At 41.9% G+C, this 17,872-nt stretch overlaps 2 protein-coding genes across 6 annotated transcripts in view; one reads left to right on the forward strand and one right to left on the reverse strand.

Moving 5' to 3' along the window:
• KDM1A (lysine demethylase 1A) overlaps positions 1-9,459 on the forward strand; it is a 51,659-nt gene extending 42,200 nt beyond the window's left edge. For all 3 annotated transcript variants that reach the window (XM_062593880.1, XM_062593882.1, XM_062593881.1), the window contains 3 exons: positions 942-1,069; positions 3,882-4,028; positions 9,058-9,459. In XM_062593880.1, the coding sequence (XP_062449864.1) occupies positions 942-1,069; positions 3,882-4,028; positions 9,058-9,243 (461 nt within the window). In that variant the 3' untranslated portion in view covers positions 9,244-9,459. The remainder of the gene's footprint in view (positions 1-941; positions 1,070-3,881; positions 4,029-9,057) is intronic.
• Positions 1-17,872, reverse strand: part of LUZP1 (leucine zipper protein 1) — an 87,968-nt gene that overhangs the window by 22,815 nt on the left and 47,281 nt on the right. Inside the window, exon 5 of one of the 3 annotated variants that reach the window (XM_062593878.1) lies at positions 12,899-16,790. The exons of the other annotated variants lie outside the window; for them this stretch is intronic. Within the exon in view, the coding sequence (XP_062449862.1) occupies positions 16,752-16,790 (39 nt within the window). The 3' untranslated portion in view covers positions 12,899-16,751. Of the gene's footprint in view, positions 1-12,898; positions 16,791-17,872 lie in introns of those variants that run through there. 3 annotated transcript variants of the gene reach the window in all.

A 17,872-nucleotide genomic window follows, 5' to 3' on the forward strand; every position in this document is an offset into this window, starting at 1 on the left:
TTTGACACGTTGTCAGTCCTGCTGCTACAGTATAGACACACTTTAAGATGGAAGGAGCCTGCCACAAGCATCTACTCAGCTCATGGCAAAGGAAGTCCTGTCAGAAATACAGAGTGTTTTCTAGATATCTGATGACTTTTCCCTCCCCCTCCGCCCTCCAGTTTTTGACTGTTCCTTACCTAGCTCTCCTGCTTTTTTTCCTAGGGATACATGATGAAAAAAGGTACTTTCTCTGTCATAGTTTTATAGTTACACACTAATCTCCAGCCAGAGGTTGAGTGACCTCATTTATTTGTTTGTACATCCTACAGTTATGTTAACTCTTTTTACCCCAGCATCACCTGGGCACCTGAATTATTTAATATGTGTCATTTGGACTTGTAAATTATTCTCAGAATTTCTAATTTTCTGGATAGTTTTGGCTTTTTTGAGATATGTTTAATTTGAATGTGTCCAGGTAAGCAAGAAATATGATATTTTGTGTAAGTAACCTATTTGTTCAGATAACTTCACTGCTCTGGTGATGTTAATCATACCTAAATTTTATCAGAGATCTTCTATTTTCTATCAGATTGTTTGGAAGATACTGAGATTACCTTAAAGGTAGCACTGATGACTATTAAATCCCAGCTGAAGCTTCTATTTAAAACAAATTATGTCTTCACTTCTCTAAAGAAAACCTCTTTTGCCTACTTTCTTTCCTAATGAGAGTGTGTGTGTTAATTTTTAATACATTAGTTGTCCTGATAATTTGTATTAGTACATTAATGTATGGTCATTTATCTTCATTTTGGAAATTCCAACTGGTGGTGAAAGACTGAGGACTGCTTTTGATGAATTTATTTGTTTATCTTAGCTTCAGCTCTGTGCTTATTAGAGTTTAAGTATTTAGCTTATTAAAATGTTAATTTTCAATAATTCATTCCTCTCCCTCCCCCCAGCACCAATTTTGTTGGCTCTAGTAGCTGGAGAAGCAGCAGGGATCATGGAAAATATCAGTGATGATGTCATTGTTGGACGATGTCTTGCCATTCTCAAAGGCATTTTTGGCAGCAGTGCTGTGCCACAGGTTAGTATAGCTAGCTCGTTTGGGTAACTTTCCTCAAAGCTCTCCTCCACTGGAATTTTTGTATATTAAAGTAATATTAAAAGCATGTGATAATTTTAATTATACTAGTTTTCTCTGATCGTTTGCTAACTTAGACTCTTTGTTTGGTACTTCATGTGAGGAATAGAGTCCCTTCATTTTTTTTTTTTTTAATATAGAATACTGAGCAGATCTCTTTGAACGTGGCTTTAACATCCTCAGTCTATTAGAGCTTTTCATATGATGGGCAAATCCATCCAGCTGACAGTAAGCATTTTTTCTTAATGAGTGGCTCTTATATTTTGGAAATGCTTGGTCAGTTGATTTTTATTTCCCAGACTGGAGAACACAAGAGAAGGAAATTGCAGGCTTGCCTTCCTGATAAATCAGCAGCTCCTTTTCTGAACCGTCTGAAGACATCAAGAAATGAAACTGAGATCTTTCTCTGACAGTAACTTTGAGACTCTTCTGCCTACAAATGCTGTAGAAAACAACTACTCTCTACTAGGATTTTAAAGTGAAAAGAACACACACTAACAAATGGGGGAATCTTGAGGAATATAAATAACACTGTGGATAAACATGACATTTAAAGAACTTATTTGACTCTTAAAGATAATTCAGTATATTTAGTGGTAATCACCTGTCATGAAGGACTACATATATGGCCAATCATTTAAAGGAGAAAGCAGTTCTTGTCTCTGATGAGTAGATCTCCTGAGTGATTATTTTAGGTGTATTCCCACTTTGGGTGTGAATATACTTATGTGCCACAAATACTTAATAGTAGAGAGATTTGCTGGAACCTCTCTCCTAGATCCCATTTATCAATCTGGATTAAACAACTAATCTGTTGTATTTGATGAACAAATATATAAACAAGAGCTTGCAGTGCAAATGTAGTTCCTCTCAGCTGTCCCAAATGGGAAAGCAGAAAAGTTAAACTAAACCATCATTTTATTGGAACGTGAACCATCCTCCTTTTTCCTGTGCTTTTTCTTTTTACTATTTTATCTTCTCTTTCTGGTTTCAATTTTCATTTCCCTAAGATAGACAGCACTAGTTTTCCCTCTGCTATTCATCCACATGTGGGAACTCTTTCAACCTTGCTGTGTGCTAGCCTATGCAAAGTTCATGTCCTATGCAGAGTAGGATTCCAAGTTTTTTTTTTTACTACCTGTGTCATGGTACATACTTTTTTCTCTAACCACCTATCTTCCCCCTGTTCATAGGGAGTACTGATTACAGTGCTTATTTGTCAGGATGCAATGGGATGGGATAAAAAAAGACTGCCTCAGCATCTGAATAAGGCGTATATGAGTGTATGGTTACGTGAATGCTGCACTTGCTTTTTGGACTTACTGCTGTCCATCTCAGTACCAGGAAGGCAGTACTTCTGTATTTTGCTCCACAATCGTCTGGGTTAGCCATACCTTCAAGGCTACCTCAGAGAACCAAAATTTCATTCTGATTTTTATTCCCTGTGAAGTGTTGCAGTCTTAAGAGATTAGCAGAGAGCACTAAGAAATATATAAAATACCTCAGTCTTTTCTTTTAGTCAAACATACATGTGATAACATACAGTGTCATCACAACGTTTTCTGTTTAACCAGGACAGAAATGTGAAGTTCCAGGGTTTTTTGTCAAGAAGCAGTCAATCTGGGAGGCTGGCTTATCAACCAACTTCTTACCTTTTGAATTAAACGTGCTGAAAGTTGTGGTGGGGAATCTTCTTGAGTTAAGTCATCAGATCATATTTGGAAATGTGGTCTAAAATTCCCAGTAGCCCCTTAAACCTTGGGACATTGCCATAGTCCTTTGAGTTTTTTCCACGGATTCAGTGTGGGGCATCAAATCTAGTCCTGCTAGGTCAGCCTCAGGTATGTTTTTTTTCAGATCTGTTGGTACTGGGGCCCAGAACATGCTATGGTGCGTGTTCCTAGTTTCTGGGAAGCTCCCTTGTTAGACACAGCCTGTCCTCCTGTTAGACAGAAACAGTCCTGAGAAGGTCTACTCAAGTACAGACAATTCCATGAAATACCTTTGTGGCGAAGGAAATTAAGTTCCTGTCTTGATGATTAAAGTTTTACTGGATGTGGGTACCGGTTAAAACTCAGTTATTAATTTGGGCAGAATTTGGGCTGCTATTTTAGGGTTCGGACCTGTTGCTCTTCAGTATTACATTTGCAAGATTATGAAGATGTCCTCTTTTCTCTTGACTGTAATGCTAATACCTTAAAGGGATACTGTTTTGAATCCTGATGGGGCTTCCACTGTTACATCTTTCAGTGGAATATCTTTCATCATGACCAGTACTGTGGCAAACCAGATGGATTGGAGAAATAAAGATGTTTGTGTAGGTGCCCTTCATGCAGTCATTTTTCCAGATGAGTTATAGACATTAGAGTCCTCTACTACAGTTAAAGCAAGAGAAATATTTTCTGTGGCTGAAAGAAAAAGAGTGAGAAGTGGACATTGTCCTTATGTTGGTATTAAGAGGAGAAACATAGGAAATGTACACAGTATACCTTTGCTGTTGACTACAGAGTCTGAGTTCCAGTGCAGAAGCTACGTGGAATAGTTTCTGGCAATATATCTCAATGGATTAAAGCTCCAATCAAGACAGGTTATTTACTGTAGTATTTGTTACCATGTAATATAAATGTGGAATTCTACCATTAACATTAGCTTAAGGACTTTGTGTTTTCTGTTCCTGTAATTTGCAACTTTGGTATTTTACACTAACTACAGAACTTGTATTATGCCAGCAACTGACGTTTCTCTCTTGTCTCAGCCCAAAGAGACTGTGGTATCCCGCTGGCGTGCTGACCCTTGGGCCCGGGGATCATACTCCTATGTAGCAGCTGGATCTTCTGGAAATGACTATGACTTGATGGCTCAGCCAATTACTCCAGGACCAGCCATTCCAGGTGCTCCACAGGTGAGAGAAACTCTGAATTTGTTGTGGAAATACCTCAGAAAAATATAATGCCTTTCCTAAGTCATTTATATATATAAAATTATATATTTTTTATTTATATATATATATACATATATATATATATATATATATAAATCTATAAAATAATATAAAATATATACACTGCAGCAATTTAGGTAAGTCACATCCTCTCACCAATGATTAGCACCTGTAAAAGAACTCAGTTTTCTCTCCAGGAATTTTGCTTCCCCAGGTTTGGTCTCATTTCTATTTGGCAAAAAAACAAGTATTTTTATTCAGAAGATCAATTTGATAATGTCTGAACACAGTATTAAAATATTGTACTGGCACTGTATTTCACAGTGCCTTATTTCATAGAATCGGTAAGGTTGGAAGGGACCTCTAGAGATCATCTAGTCCAACCACCCTGCTCAGCAGGGTCACCTAGAACATGTTAGACAAGGTTGCATCCAGGCAGGCCTTGAAGATCTCCAGAGAAGGAGACTCCACAACCTCTCTGGGCAACCTGGTCCAGTGCTCTGTCACTCTCACAGTGAAGAAATTCCCCCTCACGTTCAGGCAGAACTTCCTGTGGTTCAATTTCTGCCCATTGCCTCTTGTCCTGTCACACGGGACCACTGAAGAGAGTTTGTCCCCGTCCCCTTGACACCCTCCCTTCAGGTACTTGTACACATTGATAAGATCCCCCCTCAGTCTTCTCTTCCCCAGGCTAAAGAGGCTCAGCTCTCACAGCCGTTCCTCAGAGGACAGACGCTCCAGCCCTCTGATCATCCTCGTAGCCCTGCGCTGGATTCTCTCCAGTAGCTCCATGTCTCTCTTGTACCAGGGAGCCAGAACTGTACGCAGGACTTGAGGCCTCCCCAGGGCTGGGGAGAGGGGCAGGATCACCTCCCTCAACCTGCTGCCAACACTCTTCCTAATGCACCCGAGGATACCATTGGCCTTCCTGGCCACAAGGGCACATTGCTGGCTCACGGTCAACCTGTCATCCACCAGCACTCCCAGGTCCTTCTCTGCAGAGCTGCTCTCCAGAAGGTCAGCCCCCAGCTTGTACTGCTGCCTAGGGTTATTTCTCCCTAGGTGCAGGACCCTGCACTTGCCCTTGTTGAACCTCAGGAGGTTCCTCTCCGCCCAGGTCTCTCTGAATGGCAGCACAGCCCTCTGGTGCATCAGCCACTCCTCCCAGCTTGGTATCACCAGCAAACTTGCTGGGGAGGCACTCTGTCCCCTCATCCAGGTCCTTGATGAAAAAGTTGAACAGGATGGGACCCAGTACTGAGCCCTTGGGGATGCCACTAGCCACAGGCCTCCAGCTAAACTCTGCATCACTGATGACAACCCTCTGAGCTCTGCCTTTCAGCCAGTTCTCAATCCACCTCACTGTCCACTCCTCTAACTGGCACTTCCTGAGCTTCTCTAGGAGGATGTGATGGGAGACAGTGTCAAAAGCCTGGCTGAAGTCAAGGTACACAACGTCCACTGCTCTTTCCTCGTCTACCCAGCCAATCATTCCATCATAAAAGGCTATCAGATTGGTTAAGCAGGATTTCCCCTTCGTGAATCCATGCTGGCTACTCCTGATCAGGTGATCTTTTCCTCCATATGTCTGGAGATGACATCCAGAATGAGCTGTTCCATCACCTCTCCAGGGATGGAGGTGAGGCTGACTGGCCTGTAGTTGCCTGGGTCCTCCTTCTTGCCCCTTTTGAAGACTGGAGTGACATTGGCTTTCTTCCAGTCCTCAGGCACCTCTCCAGTTCTCCAGGACCTTTCAAAGATGATGGAGAGCAGCTTGGCAATAACATCCACCAGCTCCTCAGTACCCATGGGTGCATCCCATCCGGCCCCATGGATTTGTGAACGTCAAGCTTTCCCAGAGGATCTCTAATCTCATCCTCCTCAATCAAAGGAAAGTCTTCCATTCTCTAGACTTTCTCCCTCACATCCAGGCTGCAGGATTCCTGAGGGCTGCCCTTAGCAGTGAAGAGTGAAGCAAAGAAGGCATTCAGTAATCCTGCCTCCTCTGTATCCCCTGTCACCAGGGCCCCTGCCCCGTTCAGTAGCGGGCCCACATTTTCCCGAGTCCTCCTCTTGCTGCTGATGTATTTGAAGAATCTCTTCCTGTTGTCCTTAACATCCCTTGTCAGACTCAATTCCAAACGGGCCTTAGCCTTCCTTGCTGCATCTCTACATACTCTGACTGCATTCCTATAATTCTCCCAAGTAGCCTGTCCCCTCTTCCACAGTCTGTGTACTTTTTTTTATGTGGTGTGTTACTGTAGTTAAATGAGTCACAGTGACTTCTTTCAGAACTTAACCTATGACAACTGAATGGATTTTTCTGAGAAAAAACTCACTTTTTTTAAATGAAAATTGTCCTATTTGAATGTTATCCTGTTCTCTTAAACCATGCTTCTAATGATTTCTGGAGTGCAGTTTGTTAACAATCAAAATTAATCAAGTTACTGTGAGTTTGCTTGTAGCCTGTCAGATGGGAAATGGCATCAGTCTGGATACAAGGTAATGTCTGTTAACCAAAGACCCCTGGAAGTGGCTAACACTAACGTATTCTGCTTTTTGCAAAGGAGGCAGCCGTAGAAGTTCAGTGAGTTATAGCAAAGAGGGATGGTTTACGCGAATATATTGCAGCTGCCATTGGGATTGGCATAGAAGCAGACAAATAATCTACCCCAGTTCACAGTGCAGAAATTTTTCAGTCTCAATTTTTTCCCCTCCCCTCTCTCAACCTTCTCCCTCGACACATAACTACCTAGTCTTGCTTCCAGCAGGAAAATCAGCATTAAGCATAATGTAAATATTTTAGGGCTTTAAGCACAAATTATTCATTGAAATCCTGAAGAAGAAGATTCAATTTTGAAATGATTATTTCCTATCCTTGAAAGTGAGCTTCACCTTGCACTGTCACCATTATTGCTGCCTAGTATTTTCTGTTCTGTGCTTGGCTACTAATAGTGTCTTCCATAAATTAAAAGTTGAAATTCACTTCACCTGTTTCTTCCCACTTCTCCCCTAAAGTGTCCTTGTAGCAAATGATGGAGGCTCCCAGAGTTGACACAATTTCTCGTAATATGTTTCTAAAACCATACAGTGTTAGCAGAGTAAGTCTCACATTAAGAAAGTGCTTATTCCCCACTACAATGCTAGGCATTTACAAATACTCAATTTAGAGGAGGGGGGAATGAAAAAGAGGCAGATTTTAAGCACAATGCCTCTAGAGAACTAGCTGTAAATATTTTCAGGGAGGATAAAACAAGGAGGAGAGAAGGTAAAAATCAGAGGGAAAGGAGAAGGAAGCAAAATCGTATACATTGTAGGCTTGAGTCATCTCCAGCTCCCTTTGAGTGGTGGAATCTTTGAAATCAAAAGCCATTCTGAAAACACCAGCAGGAGACTGTAAGTTTCTGACTTTATTTAGATTCTTTTTGTAGTAATTTAAGTTAATAATAAACATAGCTACATATAGAATTGCACCATGCAGACTATAATATAGGAAGCTCAGTTTTCCCTCTCCTGCATATGACACTGTCAATAGGTGACTTGGGTCTCAGTATAAAAGGAGAAACTGCTAATTCATCTGAATTGATGGGTAAGTTTTCTTTCGCTTGTATTGTGCTAGAGTTCATGTTCCAGAGTCAGAAGCGATCATTTTGTCTTACATATGTAAATCTGTTTTGGCTGTACACCAGATGGTTGTGCTGCCATTCAGAAGAACCTCAACAGGCTGGAGAAATGGGCAGAGGGGGACTTCATGAAGTTCAGTAAAGGGAAGTACAGAGTCCTGCACCTACGAAGGAATAATCTCGTACACCAGGACAGGCTTGGGGCTGACCTGCTGGAAAGCAGCTTTGCAGAGAAGGACCTGGGGGTCCTAGTGGACAAGTTAACCATGAGCAAGCAATGTGCCCTTGTGGCTCAGAAGGCCAGTGGTATCCTGGGCTGCATCAGGAAGAGTGTTGCCAGCAGGTCAAGGGAGGTGAGCTTTTCGTTCTCCCCAGCCCTGGTGAGGCCTTGAGTCCTGCGTCCAGTTCTGGGCTCCCCAGAACAAGAGAGACATGGAGCTACTGGAAAGAGTCCAGGGAAGAGCTGTTAAGATGGGGGAGGAGTCTCCTACTAAGAGACTAGAGCATCTCTTATAAGTAAAGGCTGAGAGAGCTGGGACTGTTCAGCCTGGAGAAGAGAAGACTCAAGTGTGATTCTGTGAAGTGGGATCTTATCAACGTGTATAAATACCTGAATGGAGTGTGTAAAGAAGACAGACTATGCTCTTAGTGGTACCTGCTGATAGGACAGGAGGCAGTGGGCTCAAACTGAACCACAGTAAGTTTTGTTTGAATGTTAGGAAAAAAGAAAAAAAACTTTCTACTATGAGAGTGACTGAACAATGGAGCAGGTTGCCCAGAGAGGTTATCCTCCATCCTTGGAGATACTCAAAGGCCATCTGGATGTAGTCATGTGCAGCCTGCTTTAGATGACCCTGCTTGAGCAGGGTTGGGGAAAGAGTTTGCACTAGATCATTTCCAGAGTTCTCTTGCAACCTCAACTGTTCTGTGATGCTATAGTGTTGTAGATACAAATTTTAAATGGTTTTTCAGTATAGAGCTGGTGGGCTTCTCTTGCCTATCTAGCTCTTCAGAATAGATAAAACTATATAAAAACAATACTAGATAGAGCTCTACTTTAAAAACCATACTATTATCTTTGTATCAACAATGATACTGGAAAGTGTTTCCTCATGTTTAGTCATTACAAACATGAAATGTTCCTGTGAAATGAAAAATATATAAAGATTTTCTTGGTAAGTTGTAGGATGAAAATCTTTTGATAGAAACGCTATACTTCACATATAGCAATATGCTATGGAGACTGCTGTGTGATTAGAGGACTTGTAACGTTCTTTTAAAAATATCAGTTTGCTGCAGAATCTGAAGGAATCTGAACTAAATCTGTGCATAGGTCTTAACAGTGTGTCTTCTGTTCCCTTTCTCAGCCTATTCCTCGCCTGTTTTTTGCGGGAGAACATACAATTCGCAACTACCCTGCAACTGTTCATGGTGCTTTACTGAGTGGACTGAGAGAAGCGGGTCGCATTGCAGACCAGTTTCTTGGGGCCATGTATACTTTGCCTCGTCAGCCTACACCTGGGGTCCCCACACAGCAAGCTGCCAGCATGTGAGAGCAGTGGCAGGTACCAGAAGAGGAGTGATAAAACAACACTGCTGCTGTTGTGAACTTGTTCTTGGGATGAAGATATCTCTGTGGTCTGTAACAGTGTCTGCTGAAAGGACTCAGCCTTAGGTTGCTGTGTAACACTTCCGTTAGAATGGCCTTACAAAAACTTTACCTGACCTTTGTCTTGGCATCCTTTTTTATTAAATCTCTTATAACTGTTTGAAGTGTCAATGTACACAGAATTATTTACTACCAAATTGGTCTGGAACTCTTCTGGCTCTGCACATACTTTTTCAAAGTCGAGCTTATAGCTGGAATTTTTTTAGTTTGTTTTCTACCTATTTATGTATTTATAATTTAGTAATTGCACAGAAGGCCCTCTAGAAGCTGGTGGCTACTATTAGTAGCTTACTGTAGAATATATGCAAACTTTGTTCTTTGAAGAATAGTATTTTTTGTCCACGTTCCATTAGCCTTATTTGTCATTTGAGAATTTGGTGCAACTGTCTCCCTGCCAGTAACAGCAAATCACAACCTCTCAAAATGGTCCATTGACTGCTACACCATATGCATCTTGTTTTAGAAAGAAGGTTGGTATTCCAAAGAGTGTGCTAAGCATACTATTTCATTAAATACTCTCAGCAAAGAAACTGTCACAATTGGGTATTTGCAAGATAAAAACTAGAAAAGTTATTCCTATTTCTTCATGTAGAAAAAGTATTGCCTAGAAAGTAAGCTAACTAAAGGACCTCATCTTTTGACTTCCGTCTGCTGCATGTGGGCACTGTGGGCTCTATCAGTGTGAGTGCGTGGGGGTTTTTTGCTTAGTTTTTTTTTTTTTTTTTTTTTTTTTTTTCCTCCTCCAAATCTTGGAGGACCATGCTTCATTTTTGCCAGGTAGATGAGAAGATATTGCAAGTCCTATTATTACTGTTTCAAAAAACACTTTGGCTGCTTTCCCAAATATTTTTCCTCCCATTGATTTGACATGCCTGCCTTCTAGCACAGAGAGCAATCCCATTCTATTTAAATATTTAGGTCCTTCTTCCTGCTCTTTTTTTGCCAGTTAGCATTAGTCATCTCATTTCTTACAAATATTTCCATTCTTTCCCTCTGCAGCTTACTTCCTCTTTCTTACTTGTGTCCTTTGTTCATGGTCAACTTCTTTGTACTTAATTTTTCCTTCTTAGTTTTACTGTTCGTTCTCTCTCCTTTCTTGCCTCCCTCCCTGGATTTGGTGCATGTGCAATCTGTCTTAGCTTCCTTATGTCCTTGCACCTTCTAGTCTGCTGCAGGGCTGGTACCTCTCTCGTTTCCTGCTCTTCCCTCTAATTAAATTGCCCACACTTCATGAAAACATATGCACACTTGCCTGTAGTCCCAACTGTTTGCAGCTTCTGCTTGGAGGTCATCTGTATTTCATACTTCAGCATCTGACAAGTTCAGGTTTTTTTTCTCATCTGGTGAGCTCTGTTTGTGCACTGTCTCCTTAATACAGGAAGAGTAGAGCTGACCTACCAGTATTTTAGCAGTTTGTTGAAAGGTTAGACTTTATAGCCACCCCCTGGGACACATAGCCAGCCTGGCAGATAGAGAGGAGCATTTGTTAATTTAATGGAAAAGTGGGGTGCAAGGAAGGAAAGAAAAAAGGACCCAACATTAAGTTAGGCTGTCTGTTTAGGAGGTGGATTATAACTTCTTTCATGTCCTGGTGGGGGAAAAGAGTATACTGAAACACATGTAAACCACAGCAGATGTGAGAACCAGATTCTCTATGTTCTTCTGGTTTAACCTGAACAGCTAAGACTACCTGGAATGATACCTGGAACAATACAACTCACTGAGGCCCTCATTGAAAGCTCTCCTAAAATTGCACAGCATTTAACAGGGTGTGTTTCTGTTTGTGGGGTTGGATTTTTTTTTTTTTTTTTTTTTTTTTTTTTTTTTTTTGTGGTGGTGGTGGTTGTTGTTGAAGACGGTTGTCATCAGCTCTGTACATCACTGTTACCCTAAGCCCTCAGAACAGGGTGCTCTCACTCTTATGAAAATGGGTTGTATAATGGTGCCTAAAAAGGAGGACCTCTCTGGTTTGATCAACAGTGTTAATGAAGACCTTTCCACCATGGTTTAGAGTCTTGATGGGGATATGATGTATTTATATTGGACTTGAAATTGCTCACACTGGAACATATCTGTTCAACTGTGTCTGCTTGGAATAGTTTTCACCTGGTGTGTAGGAATGATCTGATGCTTATTTGCTCTCCTGTCCTTAACCAGGGAAGGATGTTTGACAGTGCTGAGGCTTGTTTATGCCCTATCAGCATTTTAGTTGATGTTCTTTAGAGAAGAACAGAAGAATGACTATTTAATTTGCTTGAAAGGTGAACAAATCAAAGAACTGGAGGACTGAGAGGCTATGAATTCCTAAACAGTCTTTTAAAAGAATCCTTAAAATCTTACTGGAGCTCATGTTTCCAGCATGCAAGCCTGTGACAAGTGGACTACAACCTTCTCTGGCAGCTTCAGACTTTTGTAGACTAGTCTGATTTATAGTGAGAAAGGCAGAAATGGTTTCAAGGGGATGATCACATGCATCTTGCGAAGCTCCACTCAGAAAAGCACTTTTGGCCCACTGGAAACTAGTCCTAAACTCTGCTGTCCCTGGCAAGCCACACAAAGCAGCACTTGTGTTGTAGCTATTGTAAGGATTAAGAGAGAAAGAGTAACCTCTATAAGTTCGTGAAGCTCAACAGCTGCTTATGTGAACAGAAGGAGAGGTCTCAGACAACTCAAGTTGTTTTTCTTAGATAAATGTAAGAGAGGGGATGTTTGTAGGACTTCACCTCTAGTTAATGAGCTCTGTCCTGAATGTAATGGATGAAATGATAGCTATGAATGGCTCCTAAAGTGTCAAGAAGTATCAATAATGTATTTAATTGTTTAGAGCTTTTAGAATGGTGTCCAGTTTTACAGTTAGAGAGAATAAACCAGATTTTAAGGAAAATTTCTGATAAAAGGCCCTTAATGCAGGAATGTACTTCTCTCCAAATAATGGAGTGAAGGCCATGGAGGATGGTCCTGCATATGGTAGCAACTGGTGTATCAAAAATGCCTGAAAGCTGAGTGGTAGAAGGGTGTGTGTGTGTCAAGGGAATGAGGTTTTTTTTGCTAGATGGGATCTGCATATTACACTAAGGAAGTACGAAGGAGAATTTGCCACCTCGTTTGGCCTCTGTCCTGTAGCCAGAAGGTTGATGGCTCTTGGTTTCACTCCAGCCTATCGTAGTTGAGTGAAGGCAATCTAAAGAAGGAAGTAGCTTGTTTCCCTTTGTAAGACCACTCCTCCAGCCTGCTCTCAGAAATGCTAAGCCCAGATCATCTAGTGTAAGTAAGTGAAGAGTGGCTATGTTCAACCTCATTTGCAGTTTGCTTACACACTGCCTGTCCCTTAAATGGCTGGTCTAGGAATGGGTATGACATCTGCCTGGATGTGTGTTCAGAGCAAAAATGTAGGACGGGAGTAGTGAGAATTAGCAGTAACACGCCATGCTGGAGACTGGAGCTGGGCTGTGTCAGCACTTCAGCAGGGGAAGCCAATACCTTTGAATAAATAACACTGAGTAGTTCAGCCACAGCCTTAAATACCACACCACAAACACTTAAAAAGAGAGAGTTTTATTGGTTATATACTGTAGAGCTGACAATGTTCAAGTCAGGAAAGACATGCAGATAAAGTGTGTGATTACATTTGGCATGCAGACTAAGAGCACTGTGTAAGAGGTGAGCACCATCTGTATCTGCTATATGGGCAGCCTTGAGAGGAAAAAGCTGGCTTCCCTCTGAGCATGCTGAGACAGGGAGGATTTTGAGAGGGTGGAACAGTGCCAATAGCTCGATTGGACACAAAGTTTGCTTAAGGAAAATAGGGAATACTGTAACCCTGGAGAAGTCGCTTGACTTGGACGAGCCTGTGAATATGAAAAATTTCTTGCATTATTGTAACTAAGCTGTCCCAGCACAAACATGTCTGCAAATACAAAAAAAAAAAATAATTTCTTCTCTTAAAAATACATTCCACGCAGGAGCCTGCACTGCATGCTGGACAGCCTAGGAAGATAATCCTTTGGGTGTTTAGTTTACCGACCATCAGAGGCCTCTGTGAAAAATGGCTTCATGTTTCATCATGTGTAGAGCAGACCACCGGAGGTTGGCCTTGTAGCAATGTTTGAACCACTCCGTAGTGATGTGCAGGGGTGGCAGAGATGAGGTCTACTATTTAGAGGTAACACCGATATGACTATTGCTTCAATCTGCAGCTAAGGAATTGCTCATGTCAGTTGTCTCTTGGAGCACCGAGGTGTTGCCAGCCTTCCCTGTGCTTTCTGCCATGTCCCCTTTTCTGGAGGTGCTGTCTGCAGAAAGAGATTACCCTCATCCGTGTCCAGTGAGCTGCAGCTTGACAACACTTGGCACTGGTGGCTGAATGTGAAGCTGTCCTCCCTCCATACTACCTGAGCTGCTGGAGAGACTGCCTTCTGCTCACAGCATTACCAAGGGAAACTGCAGTGCCATTTCCAGATACAAAGGAAGCAGCTCCATGAAGTAGCAAGCTGCTGGCCCTCAAGCTGGCTTCAGCCTTTTCTGATGAAAGCTGCTAGCTCTCCAAAAGGGACCAGTCTCTTTGCTTCCTTGGGAGAAGAGGCAGAGCACTGACACACTTCCTCTGTACAGCAAATATATTTACAACTTTGGAATTATCCGAATGCTTGATGCACAGCTTCTCAGCACTGAGTCCACTGAAAAGCCTGATATATTTATATGCTAAAATTACAAATATTTCTTCAGTGATGGCAATATTTACACATATACTCTATTTTACAGCTGTTCAAAAAAGTGTGCAATTTGAGTAACACATCGTGTTTCCTGAAGTCATCACTATAAGTTTAACAATACAATCAGCTCTATTGCACTCATGATTAGAGGTCATGGCCCCGTTCAATTTTAAAAAGGGTTTTTCTTTCTCAGATTTAATCTCAGTTGCGGTAAAAATAACCGAGTTTACAGTTACTGAATGACATCTGTATTTACTACTTGGAAGCAGCGAGACCGAGCCTGTATTCAAGGTACGTCCTGTAAAATACTGAATGCAGGACGAAGGCTGCCTTTAGCCTTGCTCTGTCTCCTTGAGGACAAAGCAGCTGGAGAAAAGGAGACAAACTTACTCTGTGAGAAGCACCTGAGGAGAGCAGATAGTGCCGGAGTAGTTGCGTTGTTGAGTGTGTTGTGTCCATATCTGAGAGGCTCTTACTCTGCGGTGTGAGCAGTGACATTCCCTCCAGTTGCCCTTGGCTCTCTCTAAGGAAGAGAGAGGCTCTGGTTGACAGAAGAGAAAAATGGCAGCTATTGCCACTGGGGTGTGTGTGTGTGTGTGTGGTTTGGGGGTTTTCTTTCCCTCTCCATGATTTCAGGAATGTGGCTGCATTATTGGGGTGAGCTGTGGGACTGAAAGGGTAAAACAGAGCTTTGAAACCAGCTGCAGGAAAGCCTATGTTAACCTGGCACGCACTATTGTGAAGACACAGAGATTTCATTGCCAGGATTCAAACCAGTTCCCTTGGAAGGAGCTTTGGAAGCACTGCATTAAGCTGGAGTAATGCCAGAAACTTGAAAAGAAGGGAGCTGGTGAACATGTGTATCTCCTGTCGGACTTGGACCACTGTCCTACAGCAGGATGGGGATTGTCACTGCGAGGAAAGCCATGAAGTAGATGATTGGAGCAATCCTCATCCTCGGTGGCGGTGGTATGTGCTATGCTGCCTGTCTAGCTGTTGCATTTGACTGTTCAAAATCATGAATAGCACTGACACAGGACAGAAGGTGGGATTTTAAATACTCTGCTTCTCTGTAGGATTGAGCTGCAATGTCAAGCAGGTCAACAGCAGTTCTTTTATAGCAACTACAGCTAGACATATTTTATATTGCTGGAAAGCAGCTGAGCAGCAGGTCTGGGAATGTAAATGGTGGTAAATAGTTACTGTGGATATCTGAAGAGGCATGTATGTGCCAAGGATCCTTTGAGAAGCCAACTTCCAGGTTCAGAAAGCAGTTATTGCACAAGGCATTCAAGTTGCTGGCTATGGAATGATGGTACTGGTGTGGCAAGGTTTTTCACAGCAACATCTGCCATGAAACATGGGAAACGGCCTGAGGTAGCTTTTTTCTTTCTTTCTTTATTTATTTATTTTATTCTTTTAATCTTAAGGGAAATATTTCCTCTAACATGAAAATAAGAGGAAAAGAGCCAGAACCCAATATCCTGGGGCTGGCAGAGAGACGCTAGCTAGCAAGCAAGCCTGACCCATGAAAGCACTGCTACAGCATGTGTCGCTGCTGGCCAGGCTGAGATGCTATTTATGAGCTGTAAAGAGCCTTGAAGACTATGTGAAAAGGGAAAGGAAATTTGTATTATTAAACTGCTGAGATTGTTTTTTTTTCTTTTTTCTTTTTTTTTTTAATGGTGGTCCTACCACACGGTCATACCCTGAGCAAAGCGAGGTGCAAGGTGGATGTTGCACTTTCACAGGCTAGTTCATAAATGTATTTTAGTTTCACATTGCAAAATACATGCCAGTTTTTCAATGCGTCCCAATAAACAGAGGAGAGGAGCGTGGTAGAGAATTTCAGAAATCTGAATTTAACTGTAAAATTTCAATTTCTTCAGTTTGAATTTTGAATTTAAAAGCTGCTTCTATTATACTTGATACTTACCCCATTCTCTGCTAGCACTGTCATCTCGTGAAGGGGCAAGGAACAGTACTTGATAACAGTTTATTTTAATATACTTTAATTTCAATACTAAGTGCAGGTGCTCTAATAATCTTAATTTAAAAGCATTATCTTTTTGTGTTTTTATGCAACCTGACACTTCTACATGAAATGAGCGATAAAATGAAATGTTAAAAATATAAATTTTGGGAAAAATCTAAAATGGTATAGGACAATATTTTTTTCAAAAATAGAACCTTTTTTCTTCCTCCACTCGGACTTTATTTAAAAAAAAATCCTATCACTGGAACACTTTCCTTTTAGGAAACACTTTACATAAGTGTTTTGATATTTTCCAACAAACTTTTTTTTTGTTTGGGGGGGGGGGCAGGAGGGAGGTTTATTTGCCTCTCAGAATTAAGGCATATATAACTAAGGGAGAGGGAAGAAATATGACATACAGATGTGTGATTGTGTAGTCTCACACAATCACCATCCTCAGGGCAGATGCTGTGCTAATAGCTTCTACCAGAGCACCACCTGGAGCTACTGTGCAGAGTGGAGAGGTGGTGGCTTCCCTGGACAGTTATGCCACCTTGCGTATATGTCCTGTGGCCTTTAAAAACAACTGGTTTCAGGCTAGCTGAAGCCTCTGGAGAGGTTACAATGCAGGTGTGACACCTGTGAGCTTGGTAATATCCTGTCTCTTGCTTCACTATGCAGAGTGTTCACTTGGTGGAATGGAATTCATCTCCTAGATGTTGTCCGGCAGGAACGGGAAACACCCTATAAGAGAGAACCCCACAGTATCACAGACTGACAAGGACCTGTGGCTGCCCTTGGCAGCATTTTTGCCGTAGGACAAGCATCATCATTCTGCTTGAGCAGCTAGCCTAAGGCTCATCAAGATCTAGGCCTGATGGCAAGGCAGGTAGAAGGGAAGAGGCAGGATTAACTTGGAAGACATGTATGTGATTAAAACCACAGATTCTGTCAGGTTTATAATGGAATAAACCCAAAGCAGAATTACTCAGCCTTGTCCCCATAGGCTTTACTATGCTGCAGCATACCCAGCACCCATCTCTAAGCCATCCAGGGAGATGGATTTTTGCAAATGCAAAACCAGCATCTGACAGCAAAGATGAGCTTGAGCTGACCTAACACCAGATGTCTACAGAGTGCATGTCTCCATGCAAGGTGCTCAGGGTCCCATTGCAGGCAGTGGTGATCTCAGCAAGACAGATCCAGCTGACAAATGATGATGTCTGTGTTATGGCAACCTAAATTCACCCAAGTTTCTGTTCTGCATTGACTATATCTGCAGAAGAAGAAGAAACACAGCACAGCTACCTCAGGTACAGATTTCTACACTGAGTCAGATACCTCTCACCATGATTAATGCCTCTCAGTGACCGTGCAGAATATCTGTTAAGTCTCTTTTCTCCATTACCAACAGGAACTGTGTTAATTCACTGCTCTGTACTGCAAACACTACTGATTTCTTGATAACAATCTAAGAAGCTCAGCTAGAAATATGTTCCCCTTGGCTCTTCATTTTCTGCATCTTCACCAAGAGAAATGCCTTTGCAAGGTTCTCAGCTGCCTTTTTGCAGCCCTGATGCTGATTAAATCAGGGCTCAGTACTCCTATGAACTTCCAGTTACATACAAGTTATGCTGAAGACAGGTTTGAGGTTGTAAGATACTTCCTGCTGGGGATGATGTATAAAATGAGAAGACCCCAGTTTAACTCTTGCAGCCTGTGGTGTATTTTTAGTGCTAGCAGTCAGACTCTGTGGGGTTTATGCACTGGATAAGCTCTGAACCAGAGCCAACAAAAACTGTATGTTGTGATACCACGGCAGAATT

Source organism: Rhea pennata, chromosome 23, assembly GCF_028389875.1.
Source record: "Rhea pennata isolate bPtePen1 chromosome 23, bPtePen1.pri, whole genome shotgun sequence".
Lineage (NCBI taxonomy): Eukaryota > Metazoa > Chordata > Aves > Rheiformes > Rheidae > Rhea > Rhea pennata.